A 24,928-nucleotide genomic window follows, 5' to 3' on the forward strand; every position below is an offset into this window, starting at 1 on the left:
AGAATTGAATGTTTATTATTCACCCTTATAAAAGGTGCAGTCCTCTCTGTTGCTGAGGTGTGGCCAATGAAAAGGCACAGAAGGAAGATCACCTTTTTTCCAGGAACTAGTAATCCAAATGTGCCACAAGATTTGAGGTAGATTTTGTGTTTAAATGACTATTTATTTTCTTCTAAGGGAAAAACCCCCAGCAACAACCAGTATCTCTTTAGTTATCATTCATTATCTTCCTCTGGTGACCAAGGAAAGAAAATGCCAAGTTTAATGAAATATACAAGTATTACATAAAAATATAAATAATTATATATAAATATGTAAGTATAAATATAATGTTTCTGTATTTTCCTTCAGGAGAAGAATACTGTAGAAGCCACCATGACATTTTTTCCCCAAAGCAGGATGAACTTGTAGACTCCTGGTACTGTCCTTTTATTATCCTTACCACTGAGCCACCTATGGAAACCTTTGTATCTGGTTAAGTAAAAAGCTTACTTAACAGCATCATGAATCCTCAGGCATCCAAACAAAAATGAAAGAAGAAAAAAAAGAAAAAGAGAAAAGAGGAAAAAAAGAGAAGGCTCCCAGCTGCATTGAGGTTTGAAGGACAGAAATTTGTGTTTTTCTAGCATGTGTACTTGTTTTGAAAAGGAAAGGAAGGGAAAAATTAACTACAGCACAAAATTCACTCCAGCCCCACGCATGTACTTCTTGCACTTATATTATTTTCTCATTTCTTGGGTGCTGTCTACCTTACTCTCTGAGACAGGGTTCTTCACCAGGACCTGGAACTCAAAGATCCAGTCACTGGTTCAGCTAGGCTGGGTGGCTAGTAAGGCTTGGGGATGTTCTCATGTCCCTGGTCCCCCAGTGCTAGTGATTTCAAGCAGAAGCTACCACACCTAACGTTTTTTAATGTGGGTTCTGAGGATAGACCTTGGATCTTAATGCTGATAATGTAACCATTTTATAAATGGAGTTGCCTCCTCAGCCTTCATTTCTACTTCTGGACATCAAATCCCTATATTTCCACCCCATGGCAGATAATGTCCATGGGTAAATGTTCAGTCCTTTGCCTAGCAAGCCTCTGCCTTATTCACTTCCATCCCCTTGAAGCCACAGAGCCACAAGACTCATTACTGCTCCAGAGACAGTAAGATGGTTTGGGACATTATCCTTCTCCATGGTCATGGGTGACAGTGGAGGATGCATGTAGCAAGACTGTAAGAAGATTTCATCTTCCAGCATGACACACTGGAAAACCATCATTCCTTGCTCTGTAATGGAACTCTGATACCATCAGACAAAGAACACTGCTTCATCTTGGCCTTCATCCAAATGGAGAAGCCATCCTGCACCGCTTCACACAGTCCCAAAGCAGATGAATAGAAGCTATCCCATCAGCCTGTTCCCAGTGGATTAAACACAATTAACTTAATGAGGCCCAGGACTTAAGCTCTCAACACTCAAGTGGGAAGCGTTGGCCAACGTGTCTAAAGGGGGCAGAGGGTACCTTAGGTGAGGAGTCCAGTGGCCTGTGTCCCATGTGGCATGGTACAGAGCCCAAAAGGCCGCTGCTCGATTCAGACCCTTGCTGCAGAAAAATAGGCTTAATAACTTTCATATCATCTGGCTTATAAGAGGAAATCAGATTCTTAAATAGAATGTCTCAGTTAATATAATACTGCATGGGCCAATGATACATTTTTATAGACCAAACACTCTGGGCTGGTACTTGCAAGTATTTTCACGTTTGATGGATAAGGAAGAAAGAGCACCTAATGGGTATTTGGGTTAGTGTCTGTGATGCATGACAGAAATAGGTGTACTTTTCCTTTCCAAAGCAATGTGACTCTGAAGCTCCACCCATTAAGAGGTGGGGCTTTTACCCCACCCACAGACACAGATGGCCTTCTTCTTCACTGACCATTACAGTCCTGGTCACACTCTTGAATAGCTTCAAAGTGAGCCCAGGATAACTTCTTGGGCTATGTAGACATTTATGCCTACAGACTTGAGCTGAAAGCTCATCAGCGCTGCCCTCCCCCCCAGCAGCAGTATGTCCCGCTGAGAGGCAACTGAGCTCAGTAAGAGGAGCTAGCATGGCCTGTTGGAAGAACTGCCCAGCTAAGTTCAGCACAAATGCTGACCCATAACATTGCAATAAAAAGTGACCGTTAGTCCAAGTTACATATAATCAGGGTGACTTATTCTGCATAAAGTAGGTGAACCATTACTCAAATCCTAGCTACAATTATGACCACAAACTCAATATTCCTCCCCTGTAACATTAGTACAGGAAGATTTCCAAGGGATGGTACCATCCACTGAAGCATTAGTGTAGAGTAAGTCTTCAATGGATTATCATTACCTGATGCCTTCAGTGTATCTTTTAAAACAGTTCTTTGAGGGCTGGGTGGATAGCTCAGCTGATAAAGTCCTCGACATTCAAACAGTATGGTTCTATTATGATTCCTAGAATCCTAACACTAAGGAGGCAGAGAGAGATTGATCTCTGTCCTATACAAACATGCATGCGCACACACACACACACAATCAGTGATACCTATAATAATAAGGCTTAATTTTGCCAACTCTGACATTTGGCAGGCTCCACATCTCAGAAACTAGAAGGAAGCAAATTAGCCAAAGCCACCTACTGAGCGAACGTGTTGGACCTGACTCTGACTTGGGGATTGTCAAGAACTTGGCGAGCTCATTGGATAACTTGAAAATGCCATTGTGTGGGCACCGATACCAGAGAAACTTTCAAATAATACAAACAAAGGCTGCCTCTTTCCCTGGCTGGAGGCTGGTTGTATTTATAATTCTTGGCATGCACCTTTTAGGCACCAACAAAGCCATGGTGCACAATCCCCTCGGCACTGAAGATTTCCTTCTTTATTGGTGCTACCAAATCCTGCTGGCTGAGGGAATGAATGCCATCTTGATTAGTGTGTGAAGCCTTGGCAAGAGAGATCTTTCCCTCTTCATTTTTTTTGCTGTTATCTGAGAATTTTATCTATCAATTATTTATCTATGCTGAAATATGATCACCTACATCCCCATTTTCCATTCCTCCTACATCTCCCACCATATTCCCTCACCACCTCCCCCTCCTAACTTCATGGTTTTTTGAACCTCACTAAGTCCAATTAGTGCTGTGTACACACACATGGGTAGGGGGCCATCCACACCATTACAAAAGCATGTCCTTCTTCCACCAGCCTTCAACTACCAATAGCTCCTCATAAATGGATATGGATTGGGGAGTTTCCCCTTCATCCATGCTGGGATCATTGACTGGTCTGAGGTGGTACAGGTTTTGAGCAGGTAACCATGGCAGCTGTGAGTTCATGGGTGCAGCAGTCATATCTATAAGACAGCTTTTCATAACTCTCCTCCCATCCTCTAGTGCTTACATGTTTTCTATCTTTTCTTCTCTAATGTTCCCTGAGCCTTGCCAAGGGCTGGGATGTCAAGGAAGTCATCTTATTTAGGACTAAGCACTCAAATGACCAGAGGGAATCTTAAGGGACTGTCTTAGGGTTCCTCTTGCTGTGATGAAACGGTTTGACCAAAAACAAGCTGGAGAGAGAAGGGTTTATTGGGCTTACACTTCCACATCACAGGCCATTGTTGAAGGAAGCCAGGACAGGATCTCAAACAGGGCAGGGACCTGGAGGCAGGAATTGGTTTGGAGGTCCCTAGAGGGGTGCTTTCTACTAGCTTGCTCCTCATGACTTGCTCAGCCTGCTTTCTTATAAAGCCCAGGACAACCAGCCTAGGGATGACACCACCCATCAATCACTAATTAAGAAAATGTCCTACAGGGTTGCCTACAGCCTAATCTTATGAAGGCATTTGCTCAATTGAGGCTTCTTACCCCTCCCCTCCTCTCCCCTCCTGTCTCTTCCCCTCCCTCCCCTCCTCTCCTCCCTTCCCCTCCCCATCCTTCCCCTCCTCTCCTCCCTTCCCCTCCCCATCCTTTCTCTCCTCTCTCCTTTCCCTCCCTCTCTCCTTTCTCTCCCTCTCTCCCCACCACTCTCTCTCTCTCATATGACTCTAGCTTGTGTCGTTAGTGTAAAACTAGCAAGAACAGGAACCAAGCCATCTACTCTCTCTCCAGCCCTAGGACAGTCTAGCTGGTTCATGACTGAGTGCTTCTTCTAGAGAGAATTACATTCAGCCACTAAAAACTGGATCTGGAGCAACTGTGGGGTCACTGGTGCCTTCACACCTGCTCTCAAGCTTTTAAGAAGTTTCCAAGAAGACCCCGGACCTCTCACTCACACCCTGCCCAGCATCTTTTCCTTGATTTCTCTTTTTCTGAGTTCATTACTCAGTTTGCCCCCACCAGTGATCAGCAGCATAGGTGTCAGCATCAGATATAGAGAGTTCTCCCAAGGTCTTACTCCCCTGGTCTTAGGGAGGTCTCACGGGGTCTGTGTCTATTTATGTAGGCAGCGAGGGTCCCATAGACTAGAAAACCATATTGCAATCAGCTACCCAGAAGGCCTGTAGAAAGTTTTATCTGTACTATTAGTTTTTAAAGGGCCACAGCAAAGGACATCATTTCTTGAGTAAGTACTGAATGTAGCTCAGGGTACCCATAAACTCTGATCCCCTGAATCAGGCACCAGGCCCAGGAGTGTGGGAGATCAACTAGAGTAATCAGGGGCAAAGCGAACAGTGAGTTTAGAAGTTGGTAGAACTTAGAACTCATCAGTCTCCAGGGTGCTAACCCACATTGTTTTCCGTTGTGGAGTCACATTACCAGACACTTGATAATGTTAATGGGATGAAGATATTTAGACAATTTGGGGGGAAAACAGCAGAATGGGAAACTGGTGGTCTGGTATGTATGGTATATCTGAATACATGACCCTTAGCAGCAAGATCAGCTGGTGCTGGTTAACAAGTTGCCCCCCCTCATAGTCTAAAGGAGACCCATCATGCCTGTAACATCTTACCCCAGGTCTGTATGGTCTCCCTGCATCGCTCATAGCTTCTTGATTCTGGGACATGAGGTGAGCAGGTAAGAGTAATGTGGGAAAACCACAGGAAGCTGTTGCCTCAGCACTGCAGAATCCGACTGCTCTGTTTGTGATTTGGGCAAATGATATACTCTCTGTTGCAAACCGGTGGCCTCATTAACATGTCTGAGAAGGCAAGTTGCTTTGAGGAAAGACAGTGTCATCCTACAGACCCAACTCACACCATCCAGGCAGCCCTGGGTTTCTTACACCTCAGCATAAGGGGAATAAACAGAGACCCACAGAAAGCGCAGTTCTTCCTATGAAGTCCCTGGTGGCTGGGAAGGTGACAGATTAATCATCTCACACTCATTAGGTCTCCGTGATTGTCACTCTGTGGTGCTTTGTGGCCCCCCTCCTTTGATGTTCTGTAAATGGGCTTGGCTGCTTGTTTGAAGACAGAACATTCTAGAAGCCAGTGTAAAATTCCCAGGAGGGAGGGGGCTTTTTATAATCACCATTATGACTCCATTATGGACCCTTTTTTTTTTTTTTTCTTATTCCTTACGGAGTTCAGAGTGAGTGCCAGAGCGCTTAGAGAGGTTTTCCCTGGAGGCTTTGTAAACACAGACACTGGGGCAAGCCTTCCATTAACTAACAGCCAAGTAAAACCTGCCAGGGAGTGCACGGTAGGAGCGGGGATCCAGAGGAGGAAACAGTCTTTTTGGCTGAGCTAGGCTGCGTCTCAAGGGTCCTGGTCACTATGTTGGGCACAGGGTCATCCCACCTCAAGCCCACACCCTCTCAGAGAAGGTTTTGCCTATCATTCACTGAAAGAACAGAAAATATAGTTGCACGTACACCTACTTCTAAGAGGTGACCCAAGAGGGGAGAAAAGAGGTGACTTGAACCTTCAGAACCACTCTCTTCCCTTTTAATCTGTTTGTTCAATTCTGTTTGAATGGGCACACTGCTGAACTGGTTAAATTAGACGCCAAAGTGGTAGCAATCTGGAGGGAGGGAAGGAAAAAGTTGTAGGTATGTTTTTTTTTGTTTGTTTTTTGTTTTTTTTTTAAATGGTAACATTTTCTGTAATTTTATAAAAGAAAAAAAAGCAGTCAACACTTCCTTAGCAGTATCCCTGCTTCCTATTTCCTAGAGCCTGATCAAAGATAGAGGGGGATAGAGCCAAGCCAGTACTTGGATCTCAAAACTCTGTGTGAGGATTTTCCAGAGGTAGGCCACTTCTAATTATTGTTAATTGTGGTCTCATTGTTCTGAAATGGGCCAACAGAAGCTAAGCAAATGCCCTACCACCGAGCCACACTTCCATCCCCAGTTCATCTTTGAATGGTGTTTAAAGTGGCTTTGATTGGCCTTGAGGGGGAGAGACCCCCATAGCATGGACTTAAGACCCTGTGATTTCCAAACATCTTCCCTGGCCACCCGTATCTCTAACATAAAGTCCTAAGGCATTCTTGATTGTGACTGATGGCCATTTCCTAAGGGTGCCCCATGCAGACAACATGGGGGTCGACTTTGTATGTGTTCTATGGGTGGTGGATAAAGGGAAAATTATATCTATCGATATCTGTATATCTATATATCTCTATCTATCTATCTATCTATCTATCTATCTATCTATAGATATAGTGTGTGTATGTGTGTGTGTGCACACACACATAGGTTTTTTTCTGAGCTATTTTCAAGGAGGAATCAGACATCAAGATGCTTCACTCTTAGAATCCCATATATTCATGGAAACAAGAAACTCCAACCCCTAAAAACCAGATAATCTCTAAGACAGTTTAATAATATTAACCATACCATAATACAGAACCAAGCATGAGTCTGGACTTACAAATACAGCACCTGTGAGGTTGAGGCAGGAGGATTGCTGGGAGCTTAAGGCCAGCCTGGGTTACATAGTGTCAAAATAGCTTGAGTAAAACCTTGTCTCAAACCACATCTCTCTCTCTCTCTCCTCTCTCTCTCTCTCCTCTCTCTCTCTCCTCCCCCCTCTCTCTCTCTCTCTCTCTCTCTCTCTCTCTCTCTCTCTCTGTCTCTGTCTCTCTTTCTCTCTCTAATCTCAGTTTCCTGAGATGAGATGAGGTGGGAATTAAATAGCCAATGGTTGTAGCGGGCTGTTTGCACAGTGTGCAGGAGAGCAAACACAATGTTACAGGGTTAATACCGTGGGATTTCCTTCTCAGTACAGATATACTTGTTTCCATAATCACAGGTCACATTTCTTAATGATCTTCTCCTCCAGACAGACCCCACCCCTGCCACAAGCCTTCCCTTTGACTCACTTTTCGGGGCACTCATGGTGTTGGAGCCTCCAGACCAATTTTCCTTGGAGAATAAACTGCACTGAGAAGTTGTATGAGGTTACATTTAAGTGGGACAGTTCTGAAAGAACACATCCTAGTTAGTAGTTAGCATAACTGTCAACTTGACACAGCCTAGAACTCACCAGGAGAATGTCTCAATGGAGTAACTGTCTTTATTGGATTGGTTTGTGGGGTGGCTGTGGGAGGTTGTCTTGACTGTTAGTTGATACGGAAGGGTCCAGTATACTGTGGGCAGCACCATCCCTAGGCACCTGATGCTGAGCTGTATAAGAAAACAGGAGCCATCAAGTAGCATCCTCCATGGATACTGTCTTCAGATTCCTGCCTGAGTTCCTGTCTTGAGTTTACTCAATGATGAATCATGGCCAAGAAGTATAAGCTAAACCAACCTTTCATGCCCAAGTTGCTTTGGGTCAGAGTGTATTATCACTGCAAAAGAATAAAAAAAATAGAACAGAAAAGAAGCCAGGAGAAGGGGGAAATAAGGCAGAAATCAACAAGAATTCTACCTATGGAGGGAAGGTGTGAGTTGCCCTGGGGGAAAGGTGTCCGAGGACATTGAGACGTCAAGTTCTAGTTCCATATGGGTAGACTGAGGCTCGTGGAGGCAGGGAAGCTTTTAGAAGATATGGCAGGAAGTATGGCAAAGAAGACATTTGTTTGCTATAGATACAGAATTTGTCCAATTTAGTCTAAGTAGAAAGTCACTCCTGTCTCCCGACCTTGAGAAGAACTGCACTATGGTAATTACAGTGGGTACCCATTATGAGGTGAGCCACTGAAGAGTTAAATACCCACGGCAGGTTTGTGGTTGGAAGGAGGTGGGAAGAAATAGTCTCCTAAATTCTTCAGGGACTTCGAGCCAAGCTGCTTCCCTCCCTCATCACCTCTCTTCCAACAGCTCCACTGAGCCAAAAAAAACGTGACCTCCCACGGTCCCATTTTTAACTCAGCCCTAATGTGTGACTCATCTTCCCAATGTGCTCTTCGGGATGACGTAATTGTCATCTGGACTCCATCTTTAAGTCGTTCATCTCAGAGACACTGACACAGATTCACGGACTGCAAGATCAGTCACGTGACCAAGCCTGGTTCCAGGAAGTGTTCATTAACAGATAATAAAGGGACCAGAGAGCGAGGTGCAAGCCGATAGCAAGGACGGCTTTCATCTAAATGACCTGGATGATCATTTGTTGCTTTTAAACCAGATTTGTTAAGATGGACTCATTACCAAGATTTAGGCTAACTAGACGAGGCCCCTGCTCTTTGGTAAACAGGAAAGTTGGCCTCTTATTTCAATGGCTTGTGGCCACATTATACTCATTCAACATGTGGGAAACAGATCCCTTGCCCCATCAAGAAGGAATGCTATGTCCTTATCAGGCACCATTTAAAAGACACACAGGGTATACTTGCGAGTCTCTGCAGCATGCATGGGCTCTGGAGTCTGAGAAGCAACTGTGCGTAACTCTCACCTTGGTGGTCATCAGCAGCTCTGTTGAGCTGCTTTCCCGCCCCCTTTTCTCAATAGAGAAGGAGGCTGCCTTGTGCACTATTACATACCTAATACATACCTAATACATACCTAATTCTCTTCCCAGCTTCCACCCACCAGTGGCAACTTCTTCTCTCCAGTCAACAGCTAAAACCATCCACGTCGATCATCACGAATCTCTGAGGACATGGGATGAAATCAATCCTTGGCTCATCTCAGTGAAAGCAAGGAGAACTGTCTTCCCCAAGCAAGCTAATCTTGCCTTGGAGATGGGAGTCCTCCAGTTAGCTGAGTCCCCCAGCTCTCAGTCAGAAAGAGGGCCCAGTGTGCCTTTGTGGGACTTCACGAAAACATATGTGTGATAAACGTAATAGTAACATAAAAATAGTTGATATTTATTAAAAGTGTAAATAGGTGCCTAATGTAATACAATTCAATCTGATTGAATTCTCAAGATACCACTGGACATGGGTACTATGATTATCCACATGCAGAAATCTAGCCTCGGATGATCGTGGTCACACAGCTGGGAAACTGTGGTCCTGGCTTTGAACCTCAGGACCACAGTTATCCTCTCTTCTGTGAGGCTGCAGCCAGAGTGCACACCTGCTGCTAGCTCCTGCCCCACTCACGAGACCACCCCCCCTCCTGGCATCTCCATTTCATTTCTTTCCCAGATGACCCCATATGCACTCGCCCTTAACATGCTTTGGTGAGATTTATTCACCTCTTCCAGTTTTAAGAATAGCCTGGTGGATAAACACAGTTGCATTTGCTGGCTACTGTAAATAGATTAGAGATGGCTGTGTGGCCCAAACAAAGTCAAAGCAACTCAATTACAGGCCATTTACTGGACTCATTATAAGAGAGACATCTACTTTAGACTCTACGAAGGGCAAGAGGCAGGAGCCACTGGGGCTCCCCGAGCAGAAAATGAGAGAGGTAATGACAATCTGTGCCAAAAGGATGTCATTCAAAGCCCAGAAGCTTCTGGATGCAAATCTCCTCACCAGTTCAGTTGTAACTGAGCTATGTGTGATGGACATATGACTCCCCTCTCAGTGGCCCCATATTATCATCTCTCGGATTGTCTGTTGAAAGGACTGAGTTATTTTCCAAGTGCCATGGAAACACAACTGTTTAGGAGCCCACAAGGACCACCCAAGGCCACAGGATCCAAAAGGACTCGGAGCTTTGACGCTTGGGACCCACAGGTTCCATCCTGGCTGCTCTTGGCCAAGACTAGCATAAAAGACCTCGCATTCTTTTGTCTGCAGCCAGTTCTATTTTCAAAGATCCCTCTGGGAAACTCGAGAGAAGAGAAGCCAGCTAACAGATTGCACAGTAATGTGGCGATGGGCGCAGGGATCTTAAGGAAGGTGAGGCGTGGCCCCCTGCCTTCTGCACATCACTGTTACAAATGTTTCCATCAAGGAGGGGGCATCCCAGCCTCGCAGCTCAGGGTCCTCCAGGGAGAGAACTGGGGAAGGAAGCTCTTCCTATAAGATGGATATAGAGACCACGGAGGGAGAAGGCAACAGAGACAAAGATCCCAGCTCTGGGGGAAGGAAGGTGGATAAGACCTGGAGAATTGAGAGCTGCAGACACCTCCCTTGTCCCTGTCTGCTGTATACCTTGCTTCTGTTTACCTCCATGTCCCCATAACTCAGGACCTGCCTTTTTAGACAGAGTTCCCTGTGCCTCTTGAATAGACACCAACCCATCTGTCCAGAGGAGACTTCGAGACACACTCTACTTCCCTAAGAACTCAGGAAGCACTGGCTGGAATGGAAGCCTGTGTCATCATCTGTAAATGTCCCTTTCCACTCTGGCCAAGAGTTGGACTTGGCTAATAATTATTGGTGGGAACAAGACATATAGTTCATCTACCTAAAATTCAGGAGCCCTGGAGGCTGAGGTCAGACCAACAGAATCGCTGTGCACTAACACCTGAAAATTCCAAGATCATTGCCCTGGGCACAGTGCACACACTGGTCTTTCCAACACTGCCAAGGCTGAGGCAGAAGGATTGTTAAGTTGGAAACCAGGCCATGCCACATGGTGTGTTCAAGGCCAGCTTCAGCAGCACCATGAGGGCAGAGTCCATGAAAAGAATGCAGATTTGGGAAGATGCTTCAGTTGTGGATGTGCTGTGTACACAAGTAGGAGGCTCTGAGTTCAAACCCAGTGCTCAGATAAAATGCTTGGCATGGTGCTACATGACAGGATTCCTAGCACTGAGCAGGTAGAAATGGGTGAATTCCTGGAGTTCACTGGTGGACTAGCCTAGCTATGGGGTGAACTGTGAGACTGTGAGAGACCCTGCCTCAATTAAAAGAAAAGAAATCCCAGAACAAAAAAATAAAGCCTACTAAAACCAAAATCAAACAGGTGGATGGAACTCCCCAAAAGTAAAATCTAAGGTTGCCTTCTGTCTCCACACCCATGCACATACATGTGAGCACCTCATACACATACACATACATACATATATACATATGTATACTGCCCACTCACAATGCATACACAGGGACACACTCAAAATACAAACATATTTATACATTACTTCATAATACACATGTATATACACATATGCATATACATATATACACATGCATACTAACATACATATACCTATGTATATGCATACACATACACACAAAACACATGCACACTAACATACCTATGCACACATGCTCAGAAATGTAAAATAATACACATGCACACTAACACAAATATGAGCACATACACACACCACATATGCACTATAATATACACATACAAATATGCAGACACACATCCAATATACATATGCACACATACATATATGCACAATAATACATACATGTGCACAAAAATATGTGAATACAAACAACACACACATGCATACTAACACATGAACACATATAGATATATACATACATGCATGCAGGCATACACATACACACACACACACATACACACACACACATACACACACAATCACAACAAAGAAACCAAATGCAGAAAACACTGAGAAGCCTCTCTGCTATGATTACAACTTGGTCCTTCTAGCCTCTGGGCTCACTGGATATAACCAGAAAGAGACCAGATGCTACAGGCCGACTCCTTATGGGTTAAACTGTGCACTACCACAGTCAAAGGCATAGTTTGGGGAACTTGAGAGCCAAGATGACTTTTAAGTGGGTTAAAGAATGTGGAACAAAGGCAGCGGGTGGTGGGTCAGGAGGGTCCTCTGGTTCCTCTGTGTTCCAAGCTGGAGTCAATTTGCTGTTCAAATGTTTCCCACAACAGCAAATAGCTCTGAAAGTCTGCACCAAGGCTGGGCTGCCTGGCAACACAGATGTGTTTTGGGGGAGCTGGGGAGGGGACTGGGGCTGGAGCAGGAAACTACTTCTTTGCTTCTTCCCAAGCAGAAAAAAAAAATTGCTCCTTTTGTCTGTTCCAGGAGAATGCATTTAAAATGACAAGCCAACGAAAATGAAAAAAAGCCCTTGCCTTTGGAGGCATTTGACGGGGAGGAAAACGGACACTGGTAGAGCACATATGGGTAAACGCATCTTCAGAATTTTCTGACTTTTCTCTTCTGATGTTGTCGATGCAAACTTGATTGTGTTTTAAGGTCACCTCTGATAATGAGGTATCTGAGAAGAGTTTAGCCCTTCTTTGACCTCACAACTTTACGGCCAGTTGGAAATGTAGAAACAGAAATTACCAGGGTGATCCAGGTATCTGGAAAATGCCTTTGAGGAGCTGTGGGTTTTTTTTTTCTTCAAATCCTCAAACATGAAAGAGATCAGAAGAAAAAAAAAAGATGACTCTGTGAAATTGAATTATAACAGCATCAGGCAGTCTGCGCTCAGCAATTAAGAGGAATGGATTTGAGGGTGCCGGGTTGGATGGAGGCGGAGAAGGGAGAGACCTACTTCAAACTCTGGTGCTTCCCCGTGGGGCACATGGCTGGTACTGCCAAGGGGTGAGGCAGCACTCAAAGGAGCCAGAGAACAGCCGTCAGAGGTTTAGAAGCATCTTCCCTGCGGCTGGGTCAATGCAACCCCATTCCTGAACACCCATATGCCGCCTCACAATGAGACCCATCTGGGAACAGAGTCTTTGTGAGTTGTTACGAGTTAGTGAACCCTGCACCCAATGATGCTGTCCTTTGAGGAGGAAGGAAAGGGGGTCTGGGGGCATAAAAACCACAAAGCACCAACAGGAGGCAGTGCGCGATGGTCAGAAGCTGAATGAGTAATATGGCCACAGGCTGAGGATGAGGACCGAATGTATCCAGAGGCCACCAGGAGCTGCAAGAGGCAGGAAGGATTTTTCTCTAGAGGCTTTGGGGGCGCCTTGATTTCTGATTTCTGCCCTCCAATCCTGTGAATGAAGGAAGATTTGCTGCTTCTAGTCACAAAGTTTGGAGCCCTTTATTCATGACAGATGCAAGGAGCTCATGGTTACGTTGTGGGTGGGGTGGGCATGCAGGTGTGCGCATGCGTAGGTAGAGGCTAAATGTTGACATCAGAGTCGTCTTCTTTTTTTTTTTTTGAGACAGTATATCTCACGGAACCTGCAGCTCATGGATTCAGCTAGACTGTCTAGTCAGTGAGATCTAGGGACCCTCTGACCTGTTTCTACCATGATATTCTTCACCACACCGCCCTACGTTTTCTGTGGGTTCTGGGATCCAAACTCAGATCCCCTGCTTGTGTAGAAAATACTTTTACAACTGAGCCTTCTCTGTAGTCCCTAATTATTACTTCTTGGAGCCATGACTGGCTCTGGGGACACAAAAAAAGGTTACCTGCATTTATTGGGCCTGTGCTGTGACAGCTGGAAAGTGACTGATACCTGTTGTGACAGTTGGTCTAACACAACCTAGAGTCACCTGTGAGGAGAATCTTCTCAAAATAATGGTTTGTTTTAAATTATGTGAATGTGTGTGCTTTTGCATGTATACATGTATGTGCACATGAATCTGCAGGTGCCTGCAGAGGCCAGAAGAAGGTGTCAGAGCCTCTAGAGCTGGAGTCACAGACAGGTGGGAGCTATCATGTAGGTGCTGGGGACTGCACTTATGACCTTTGCTAGATAAACCACTGGACACTTTCTCTAGCCCCAATGGAAGCGATTCTTAATGAGGAATTATCTAGCTAAGACTCTCTTGTGGCTATGGCTGTGGGTGAATTGTCTAAATGACATAGGAAGACTTAGCCTATTGTGGGCAGCATCATTCCCTAGGCACAGTATCTGGAACAATATAAAAAAAAGAAAAATCCAGTTGGGAGCAAGTAACAGATTTGTATTTATCTTTTATGCTCTTGACTGTGGATGTGATGTGACTGACTGTGCCAGTTCCTGGCCCTGGCTCCCCCCAAAAAATGATAGACGGTAAACCTGGAATTATAAGCCAAATAAATCCTTTCATTTTCTAACTTCCTTGTCAGGCTATTTTATCACAGAAACAGAAATGAAACCATAATACTTTCCATTTCTGGCTCGTATTTAAAGCCACAAAGTCTGGCAGTAAACTTCCCATTTGTCACTAGTTGCTGGGACTGTCAAGTAGCCAATCTCCTCAGAAGCAGTATTAGCTCATCCAGGGCCTGTAACTCCTGTTCCTTTTAGCACCATGGGTGTGATATATACCCTAAAGGTTGGTCACTGTGAGCAGGCAGGCTGTTTGGCTTAGAACTGTGAAATATACTCATAATCCTCATGACTGTCTAATTCAGGATCCTTTTACCAGCCCCAGAGGCCGACATTACTCCCTTCTCATTATATGTCATGGTCACTGATAACTGCCTCTTTCTGATTTGCCTGTTCAAATGAAATCACAGACACTAGAGTCACTTGTTTGTGGTGTCTCTCATTTGTATGTTTGAGGTTCACCTACACAACAGTACATATGATGTAATTCCTTTTGAGGGCTTAACTCTCTTCCACTAAATAGGTACCTAACATTTGCTGATTCACCCAGCAGCTGATGGGTGGGTTTTGTGGTTTGGCTATGATGATAATGTTTCTGTGCACACTTACATCCTCTGTGCCATTGATCCTACCCTTAGAACACTGGTGGGGGTTGGTGATGTGGCCCTTTGCTCTGGCTGGTTACAAACTAACTCTACTGAAATACCCTTCCCTAGTCCTGTAAAGGAGGTGGGAGCCAGCGTCAGTTACGCTCTTAGAAAGTAACTTGCCTCCTCTACTTGGGAACTGGTACCCTTCCGGTCCTCTTGTACATGAAGTCATATAATAAATATATATATATATATGTGTGTGTGTGTGTGTGTGTGTGTGTGTGTGTGTATGTGTATGTGAATGTGTGTATGTGTGTATGTGTATATTGCACTTGTCCTTTGTATTTATTGACTGGAACATGCTGAAAACATATCACAGTTGGGATTGGTTTTATTTACTTATTGAAACATGTTTAGATTATACTGAGGCCATGTTGACTTGGTCAGGGACTGGTGTCACTGATTGTGGTGACTGTGCCTTACTTAACAGTCACAGAAATCACAGCTAGTGATTCAGACTTCAACGTTTAGATACAAGAGTCAGGGTTGAAAGGGAGATCGCCTCTCCACCTGTCTTAGGCTACTGCATTCCTTGCCCATCTTATGGTCATAGCTCTGCAAGATAAGGCTATGAATGTCTGATATATATATTCCCACCCCTATATATTTATATATAAATTACGTGATAGAATATATATTATGTAACATATTAATATATCATGTAAAATATTATATATCATATAAGATATATTATATATTAATTATAAAGTATACAGAATTATATAAAACATATGGTATACTATATATAAAGTATATAGAATACATTCTATATATTTTGTATATTTAATTTATACTTTATAGTTATATTCATTATATTATATATTCATATTATTATTTTTATCTTATATTCTTTATTATATTATTCATTATAACATTATATATTAATATGATAAATTATATATTAATATATAAGTAAATATATCAAACATATTTAATTTATTATGTTATATAAATATGAATTATACAATATAATATTATAATATACTACATATATTTTTTGAAGAAGAGTTACCCTATAGCAGGGTGACAATTCCCTTACTAGATACCAGGGAGCCCAGTACCAGGAATGGGTTACTTCTTTTGGATATATTGGCCAATAAGGTTAATAGACATTTCAAACATCATAGGTTATTGCTAACACTCCTGATTACTCTCTAGAACTTGACAGTAAGGCCCTATTGCTGAAGACACCACACACTGTCATGTGAGAACATGGAGAAATCAAGAATGTATTCATCAGGAAGCTTCATTCCTACTGGATAGCTTTCATAATGTTAGAATGTCTATGACTGGTAGACAAAAGTAACCATCAATCTAACCTAGCTGTGAACTGTTCAAGGTACAATAATGACCAGCCTGGCAAAATATACTCAGTAGTGTAATAGTGGTATATACATCACGGGAGTAACCAACCACTTTCTGATCGGATTTAAGGCCCACTCCAGAAGATGAAGTCCATATATCTCGCATTATTACTGAGGCCAGGAATCTGTATCTAAACAAGCCATAGGCCCTAAGAAGAACCTACTGCTAAATGAACAGACTATTAAATCATCTCTTAATAATTTATCCATATACTCATAGATTAGTAAAGCTTCCAACTCTCATCCAAGAAGATTCTCTCTGTAATAGATCATGATTAACATAGAGACCCACAACAGGTCAGTGTTCAGAGAATAAGAGCCTGGGGTGTTCAGACACAAATGGGACATAAACAATCACATCCTCTTCCTCCAAGGCTCCCGCTCACTAAGGAAGAAGAGGCAGAAAGATTGTAAGAGGCAGAGGCAGTGGATGACTACAGAGAAACTGTTTTCAGGACACAGCAGGGCAGTCGCACATACGAACTCACAGTGGCTATGATAGCATACACAAGACCTTTGCAAGCTCCAGCCAGACAAAATCCCAGCACGGAGGTGGGAGGTGAGCACAAACTCCCACCCCTAGCTGGGAACCACTGATAATAGCTGCTGAGCGAAGAAGAAAGAATTTGCTCTAAAAGTGTATCCCTTTTGTAGGCTGACTATGCATCAGCAGAAGAACACACACATAAGAATCACACTGGAGTAAATGGGATTTTAGAGAAAGGACAATACAAAATTGGGTAAGTAGTCTGGGCAGCTAAGAGCCCTTGGTGCTCATTCCAAGGATCTGGGTTGGGTTCCCAATACACACATGGTGGTCCCAATCAGCTGTAACTCCGATTCCAGGAGATCTGATGCTGTTCTCTTATCTGCATGGTCTTGAGGCATGAACCTGGTGTAGACACACACACTCTCTCTCTCTCTCTCTCTCTCTCTCTCTCTCTCTCTCTCTCTAAGGCAAAGTATTCATACACATCAGATAGATCTAAAATGTTTTTTTATAAAAAGTTTGAAATCCCCACATCTATGTAAAAAGTTATCACGATTGGTAGTGACTGTAGTTCCAGCAGGGGGCGCTAGAAATCAGTGGCTCCTGAGAGAGAGGCTGGCCCTGTCTCAAGGAGGTAAGGCAGAGAGCATTGGAGAAAGATAGCCAATATCCAGCTCTGGCCTTGGCAAACATGGCACAGCTGTATGTGCATGTATCACATACAACCCAGATAAAATGTATCAGTCAGTCAAGCGATCCATCAGTTACTTGGAGAATGCAAGCCCTTCATTTGCTCAAGAGTGAGCCTTACATACCTGTTCTCAAGATGTTAACTGTGGGGGCACACGGACAACCAAGCTCCCCTTGTGGAGGGAGAGCTAGGTGATACTGAGCATGGGGGTTACCTTCCTTCACTGAGCATCTCGCATATATACAGCGGTCTCCCTGCGGAAGCACGGAGCCTTCCTGCCTGCCCTGTAGGGCTCAGTGCTCAACAAAGCTCCTTGTGGGAAAACATTATCTGAGAAAAGCTCCACCTTATTGGCTAAATGCTACGGTCATCAAGGGTCTCTGGGATGCTCCCAGCTTAAGGTGTCTAGTGTCTGAGCATGCCTGCTCATCTGAGGCGTATAATGTTGAGTATGCAGGTCCTGTCATCCTCCAGGCTGGGTGCTAACTGCACCCAAATACTCTGGTCACTTTCTAGTCCAGATATTCAATGGCATATGATCAGCAAAGTAGGCAGAGCTTGCATGGCCTATCAATGACACGGGATCTTCCTCCAAATCCAGGTCTTGAGAAGAGGGCGCCCCACGCAGGCGAAGGATTCATCTCATCTGTCCACTGGCTGCATCTCTTAAAGAAAACTGGACATTTCTTCTAAAATCTGCTGGATTTCTTCCCCTTTAAAAATGTCCTCAGTCATGAATGAACTTGAAAGGGATAATGGGCCTTGGATAAACCAAATTTCTTGATTCAAATATTACACACAACATGGTTAAAAATGTCCAATTGTGGCCTTGAAATTAAGAGATGGATTGAGTGAAGAAGCTATGTCACTGGGCGACTCCGGGGAGTATCATAAAAAAGAAATGAGTTTTGTTTTTGAGATGGGCTCTCACTGTGTAGCCCTGGCAGGCCTGAACTTGCTGTCCAGACCAGGCTAGCCTTGAACTCACGGAGAACACCTGCCTATGCCTCTTGCATGCTGGGATTAAAGGCATGTACTGCCACGCCCAGATTTAAAAAAATAGAAAAAGAAGACACACATAGGGTTGGAGTCTAAGGAGGTGGAGAGAGTTAGATACTGAATAGGGGAATACAATGAAATACCATAGACAGAATGTCAGAATGGACATTTGGTCATTTCAAAGCTATATCAGAAAATCCCCAGACCTCTATATTGTTCATAGGCCGTCTCCTCACTTTATGATATTCTACTTTATGATATTCCTCTTTTCCATGGTACATCTATTTGTGGCATGTCTGTATGTGTATGCATCTTTCTGCATGTGTGTGTGTGTGCACATTTCAGAAAATGTGTAGGCACATGGAGGCCCGAGGTGGATGCTGGGAACCATCTCTCTAACACCTTACTCATGGAAGCAGAGTTTCTCAATCAACCCAGAGGTCACAAGTTGCTGGTCTCCTAGCCAGTTCTGCATTAGACTCTCTCTGTCTTCCAAGGCTGCAATTGTAGGTAGGATGCCTGGGCAACTGAACTCCTGTCCTCCCGTTAGCATGCCAAAGGTGTGACCCACTGAACCACAACATGCAGCCCCCTTTCACCTTTTAATGTTTATTTATTTAATGTGTATTTGCATATGTGAGTTTTTATGTACCACACACATGCATGAGTTCACAGAAGCCAAAAGAAGGTGTTAGATCCCCTGGATCTAGAGTTACAGGCATTTATGAGCTACTATGTAGGTTCTGGGAACTGAAGCTAGGTCCTCTGTAAAAGTAGCAAGTGCTCTTAACTGCCCAGCCAGCCATCTCCCCGGCCCCCCTTTTATTTTTATAAGATTTCCCTCCTGTTTCAAAAGTTGGGGTGTTGGAATGAGAATGGATAACTCCAAGATATATTCTCAGATGCTGCTTTTTCTCTTGTGCAATGGGTTCCAGAACTAGAGACATGTGCATTTATGTGCAGGTGCGTGTGCGGGTATGCGTGTGTGTGTGTGTGTGTGTGTGTGTGTGTGTGTGTGTGTGTGTGTGTATGTGTGTGTGTGTGTATACTAAGGAACTTTGTGTCAAGTTTAAAACCAGAAGACACATGATCTTTGCGAGTGAACCAGGCTTACCTGCTTGCATGAAGCCTGCTGTGATTCAGGATTAGAAAGCTGTGAGTCAGAAACTGCAGACACAAAGAGTCTCTGAGTAGTCTGTCAACTCCCACGCTCCAAAAGCCCTGCTTTCTAGGAAGACAATTCTTCCTACCAAAACCGGGGTAAAATGGTGATCAATATAGCTTGGGGGGGGGGCAAACCTGGATAATATAATTGAATTTATCTCTAAGATAAGCAAATTGAGGCTGTGAAGGGAAGCCCTGCATGTCACTCAGGCTGTATGTGCCAGGAACAGAGGTCCTCCTCTATTGGGATGAAAAATCTATACGTCCTCTGCAATAGCGAATCCAGTGCATGCTGCCTGCTATCAGACTGCCTGGGCCTTAGATATGGATTGCCCAGGGGGGCTCAGCTTCACCCTGAACAGGGTAGAGGCTGCATTTTCTCAAGGGTAGGACTATTTCACACAACTGAAGGACAACAGAGGTATCTCTGATATGTCACAACTCCCTTGAAGTGCTGTGGGTGCCTTCTGTCCCCATGCATGACAGCGCTGTGTGTATTCAATTTACAAGATGTAGAAGCCCCAGGCAAAACCATGAACTCAGATTTTAGCTCAGTAAACGGTCCCTGATCAGCTGGAGGAGGGAGGCAGGACAGGAGAGTGAGGCTGGACCTTCCCTCTAAAATCCTGCCATCTTAGTCCTATATTGACCCTTGGAGGAAGACGCCACAGACACAGCTCCAGAGAGAACTCCCAGAACCCATAAAAAGACATGGGTTTTATAAAGAAGTATCCTAAATCCTTTAATGATACCCACAGCAACAGAAAACTAGGACCTGCAGCATCTGCCCACTCATAATTGAGGGAAAACACCACTCAGTCATAGAGCAGTTCACGACCACAGACGAGACCCTGGGTTCGAGCTTTGATTCTTGGATGCCACCAGTGTATGAAAGGGAGTCTATTGATAAGACAGAGCTCTCAGCAAATCATTATTTGAGCCTGGAGGAATAAGAAATACCTTAGGAAATGTATCAAAATCTTTTCATTTGAATTCTTTATGTGACACACATACAAAGCAAAAAAAAAAAAAAAAAAAAAAAAAAAACCTTAAAAATGACCATCCTCGCATCCACACTACAGGAATAGGATGTCATTGAAGTGCTTGCAGGGGAACATGTTGGCATTCTGTTGAAAACACCCCCCCCCCACACACACACACACACACTCCAAAGCAAATCTACTTTGAGGCACTTTCCCTAAGCATACGAGAAAGCAGGCGTACTGAGCTGAGCACCGAAGACCTCACAGTGAGAGGCAGTCCACAAGAGTGCTCCGCTAGACATCCCAGTGAGCCCGCCATGTTGGAGGCCAGCTTCCCAGGATGAAGCCCGTCTTCCCGTTTGCTAGGAGAATCCCTTGAATCACTGAGGCACCCTAGCTACCAAAGGGAACCGCAAAACCAATGAAACAAAACAGGTAGGACTCAACACCCTTTTCTTAGATACAGCTCAGAAGGCATCAGTATTCCTGGGCGGGTCTGAATGGGCGAGCTTGAAACGCAACTTGCATCCATGGGTATGCAAATTATGCAAATGAGGTCAAAGAACCTTTAGCCTCCCTGTCCAATCGGATGAAACCTTGTGTCAAAGACCCAATTGCTGCAGCACTCAACTCTTCAGCATTACCCTCCCAAGGCCCTGGGCTCCCAGATGGTAGAAGACCACACACAAGTAATTCCAGTTTTGAGGGGTTTTGCATGACTTTTGTGTACCCTTCCCACCCCCACTGCCACCCCTAGCCACAAGCAGTAAGTACATTTCCATTTCTCTGTGGACTTGTGCGCCACCCCCAGCACTTCTGAAACACAAGTCCTTCACTCCACCTCCCACTTGTGGTGGTTGGTCTCTCTCTGACTGTTAGGACACCCACAGTGAGGTTGGGACGCCCCACCCTCACCCCAGTCTGTCAACATTACAGACAGGGTAAGTCAGTCTCTGCTATAGAAGGGCGCATACACCTCTGGATCAACAGAAAATGGGAAAGAGGAAGAACAATCATTGGGTACGACATCTTAAAGCCGAATTAAAAAAACCCAAGCCTCTTAAAGTGGGTGGTCCCCCCAGGTCTGGGGAGCCTTTCTTTTATCTGAGAAGTCTATAACATTTGCAAGTAAAGGCATTGATCTAGCACGGTGGTTTTCCTGAATTTTAATTCTTTAACTGGTAGAGAAAAAGAGGCCACCTACTACATAGCCTCTTCCCCGTTCATCACCCACAACAAACACAGCCTAAGAACAGCTTCCCAGCGCATCTGGGCTTGGAATCACTGGCTTCTGTATTTGGAGGGCAGATCCCTTGGGAGGTAGCAATTACACCGACCCTTGGGCTTGGAGTCAGATTTACTCAAGACACACTACAATCAGATGCCAGCCTGGGCGCCTACCTTAGGATGAAATGGTCCACAGTAGAGTTATTGGCGATGGTGACGGACGCGGTGACTACGTCTCCCTGTTTGACGGGCTGGGAGGGCAGCCAGATGACCACATTGCCATCCAGGCGCAGCTCACTGAGTTGGGTGCTATCCTGGGTGCGGTAAAGGTTAACCTTGCCAATCTTCTGCAGGTGGGATATCCTGTCCTCCTGTCCATCCTTTCCTGGACGAATGGCATTGTCCTTTCTGGTGTCACCTCCGGTGCAGTCGCTTCGCTCATCCCCGGGCTGTACAGCATAATACAGTTCCACAGGACTCCCCTCTGGCTGCTCCGCGGGCCTCCTGCGTCCAGACACCACTGCTGGGGGATTGAACCAGCCGGGCAGCATCTCCAGCTGGGCCACGCACAGCCCCAGGGCCCCACCCAGCCGGCAGCTGCCTCGAACCTCCCGGGTATCCCGGAAAGCAAAGACCCGCAGGCAGGGCAGCTTTTCGCCCCTGTGGTCATCCCAATCTCGGCCCACGATGTGGAAGAGCACCTGCACTTTGGGACGGCTCAGGTAGACTTTCTCTTGGAGGATGTAGGCCTTCAACCTCCAGTCAAAAGGAAACTTAATGGTTGTTGACCCTAAAAAGTTGGGGTTTAACATCAAGTCCAGAGGCATGACCTTTTCTGCAGAGTAAGGCCCATAGCTGGCGTTTAATATCGGGGGCTGCTGGGCCTTGTAGGTGAAGAAAGACTCCACCCTGGACTGCAGACTGGCATTCCGCAGCGGGTCAGGGTTGGCCTCCTTTAGGAAGAAGGCAGTCTCGGCTCTGAGGATGTGAAAGCTCACGGGCAGGTATGGCGGCAATGACGAGAACCTCTGTATATTATCCATGGCCCCTCGGCTCTCTGTCACTAAGAAAAAGAAAAGAAGTTGAAATCGGGTTAACAGGCTGCTGTGATCCGGGCTGTTAGTTTGCGCAGCGACTTAGAACAAAGCGATACAAATTTTAAAGGCCACGAAGACCAAAGCTACAGGAGTCCTTCAGGAAATAGCCAATGCTTCCAGGGGTCCACTAATTACAGAATTATTAGGTTCAATTATGTAAAGTAGAGCGAAGTATGTAAAACTGGGAGGTGGTGGCTTAGTAGAGTGTTCGCCATGAGAACTTGAGGATCCAAGTTCATATCTCCATTATCTTAAAAAAAAAAAAAGGCAGTGCATGGTGGCTTATGGCTGTGGTCCTAGTGCTTTCGGGGCAGAGACAGAGGAACTGCTAAGCCTTCCTGGCCAGCTAGTCCAGCCAAACCAGTAAGTTTAGGAGTAAGAAAATGACACGTGGACTAGAATCTATAAAATAAACTCTGAAACATAAAGGTTTAGTTGGAAATAAAGATAGCCCCTCAAATCCCAAGGCAAAAAAAATATTGACTTTAATAAATACTGCTAAAGCAGTTGGGTACACACTTGTGTTAAAAACAACAACAACAAATTAAATAAAACTAGATCCAAATCTTATAAGCAAGATGAAACCTCAGGGCCAGAGAGGTGATACAGTTGGAGAAGTACTTGCTGCGTAAACAAACCTAAAGCCCCAAGTTCAAGTCCCCAGTACCCCTGGAAAAGCCCACATTGGGGAGGCAGAGCTTGGAAAATCCTGGGGTTCAGCGGCAATGGTGAGCTCCAGGTTCGGTGAGAGCCTGTCCCAAAATAAGCTGGAACCCAATCCTAACCTTTGACCACCACACACACCTGCCTTAGTGGGTATAAACCATCAGACACACGCATACATGTGAATACATCACACACAGACATACACACATTTGCACTCACGAGTCATAATATTACCTGTTGAATGGACTCATGAAGAAGTAGAGGATGGGGTAAGGGAGAAGATAAAGAGAAAAGAGACGATGGGGAACATAGCAGAGACAGAGCAGAGGAAAAGAAAGCCTACAATGGATGTGGTAACACTATAAAGTATGAGGCATCTGGGTAAAAGGTGTTTGGAAACAGCGGCTAGAGATATGGCTCACCAGCTAGAGCTCTGGCTGTTTCAGAGGACTCGGATTCAACTCAGAGCTGCCACAGGGCAGCCTAAAACTGTCTAGATCTCCAGTTCCAGGGAAATACAGTGCCCCCCTCTGGCCTCCATCAGTACTGCATGCATACAGTACACAGTCATAAACACACATAAAATATAGTTAAATGTGTGGAAATTCTTTCTACTATGTTTGCAACCCCTCTAGCCATGATGTCAATGTTTAAAACACACACAAATATATTTAAAGGTGTGTGCATTTTTTGTTGTTGTTACTATTGTTGGCAACTCTTGTAGCCACATGTTCAAATGCCTAAATAAAGGAAAGTGGACATACTCAATGAAATAAAAAGGATGGGAGCAAGCCATTTTGGTTTTAATAGCCCTCATTTTCTATGTACAGATCTTGCCTGTTTGTTAGGACAAGCAGGAACAAGAGAAGCTGCTCTCTTCTCCTCCCTACCCCCAGCTGCCATATTTGAAAACCAGGAGCAGAAACACCTGTATTTACATCTAAGGACTTCAAGTCCTTTGGTCATGTTGACTACTTGAGCTGGGTAAATTTAGTCACAAATCACTGAAGGCCGTGTAGTCACAACTGTCTTCCTTTATAGCTGACGATAGTCTTCATTATCAAAATGTGTAAGAGAGCCAACTACCCTCTGGTTAAGAGGGACTCCTTCAAGACACCCCGACCCCAAGGCAGCTTCAGGTCTCCTTCAAGATCCAACTCAAGTGGCAGCTAGCACTCCTTGGTCCTTGGAAGCCCACCTTTTGTCCTTTGGTTTATTCAGATCTTATTCAGATCCTTTGGTTATTGTTTATTCAAACAATGCTCGCTTGGCCCCATCCAAAAACTAATTTTACTCAATCTCTGTATCTTGCTGTCTAAATTCATATCCCTGAGTTCAAGTCCTC

At 44.6% G+C, this 24,928-nt stretch overlaps 1 protein-coding gene across 1 annotated transcript in view; it reads right to left on the reverse strand.

Moving 5' to 3' along the window:
• The window catches only part of Tmem132c (transmembrane protein 132C), a 303,815-nt gene that overhangs the window by 167,231 nt on the left and 111,656 nt on the right, over positions 1–24,928 (reverse strand). The window contains exon 3 of the mRNA XM_052167638.1: positions 21,995–22,883. Within this exon, the coding sequence (XP_052023598.1) occupies positions 21,995–22,883 (889 nt within the window). The remainder of the gene's footprint in view (positions 1–21,994; positions 22,884–24,928) is intronic.

The sequence above is a fragment of the Apodemus sylvaticus genome, chromosome 22 (genome assembly GCF_947179515.1).
Source record: "Apodemus sylvaticus chromosome 22, mApoSyl1.1, whole genome shotgun sequence".
NCBI classification, from domain to species: Eukaryota; Metazoa; Chordata; class Mammalia; order Rodentia; family Muridae; genus Apodemus; species Apodemus sylvaticus.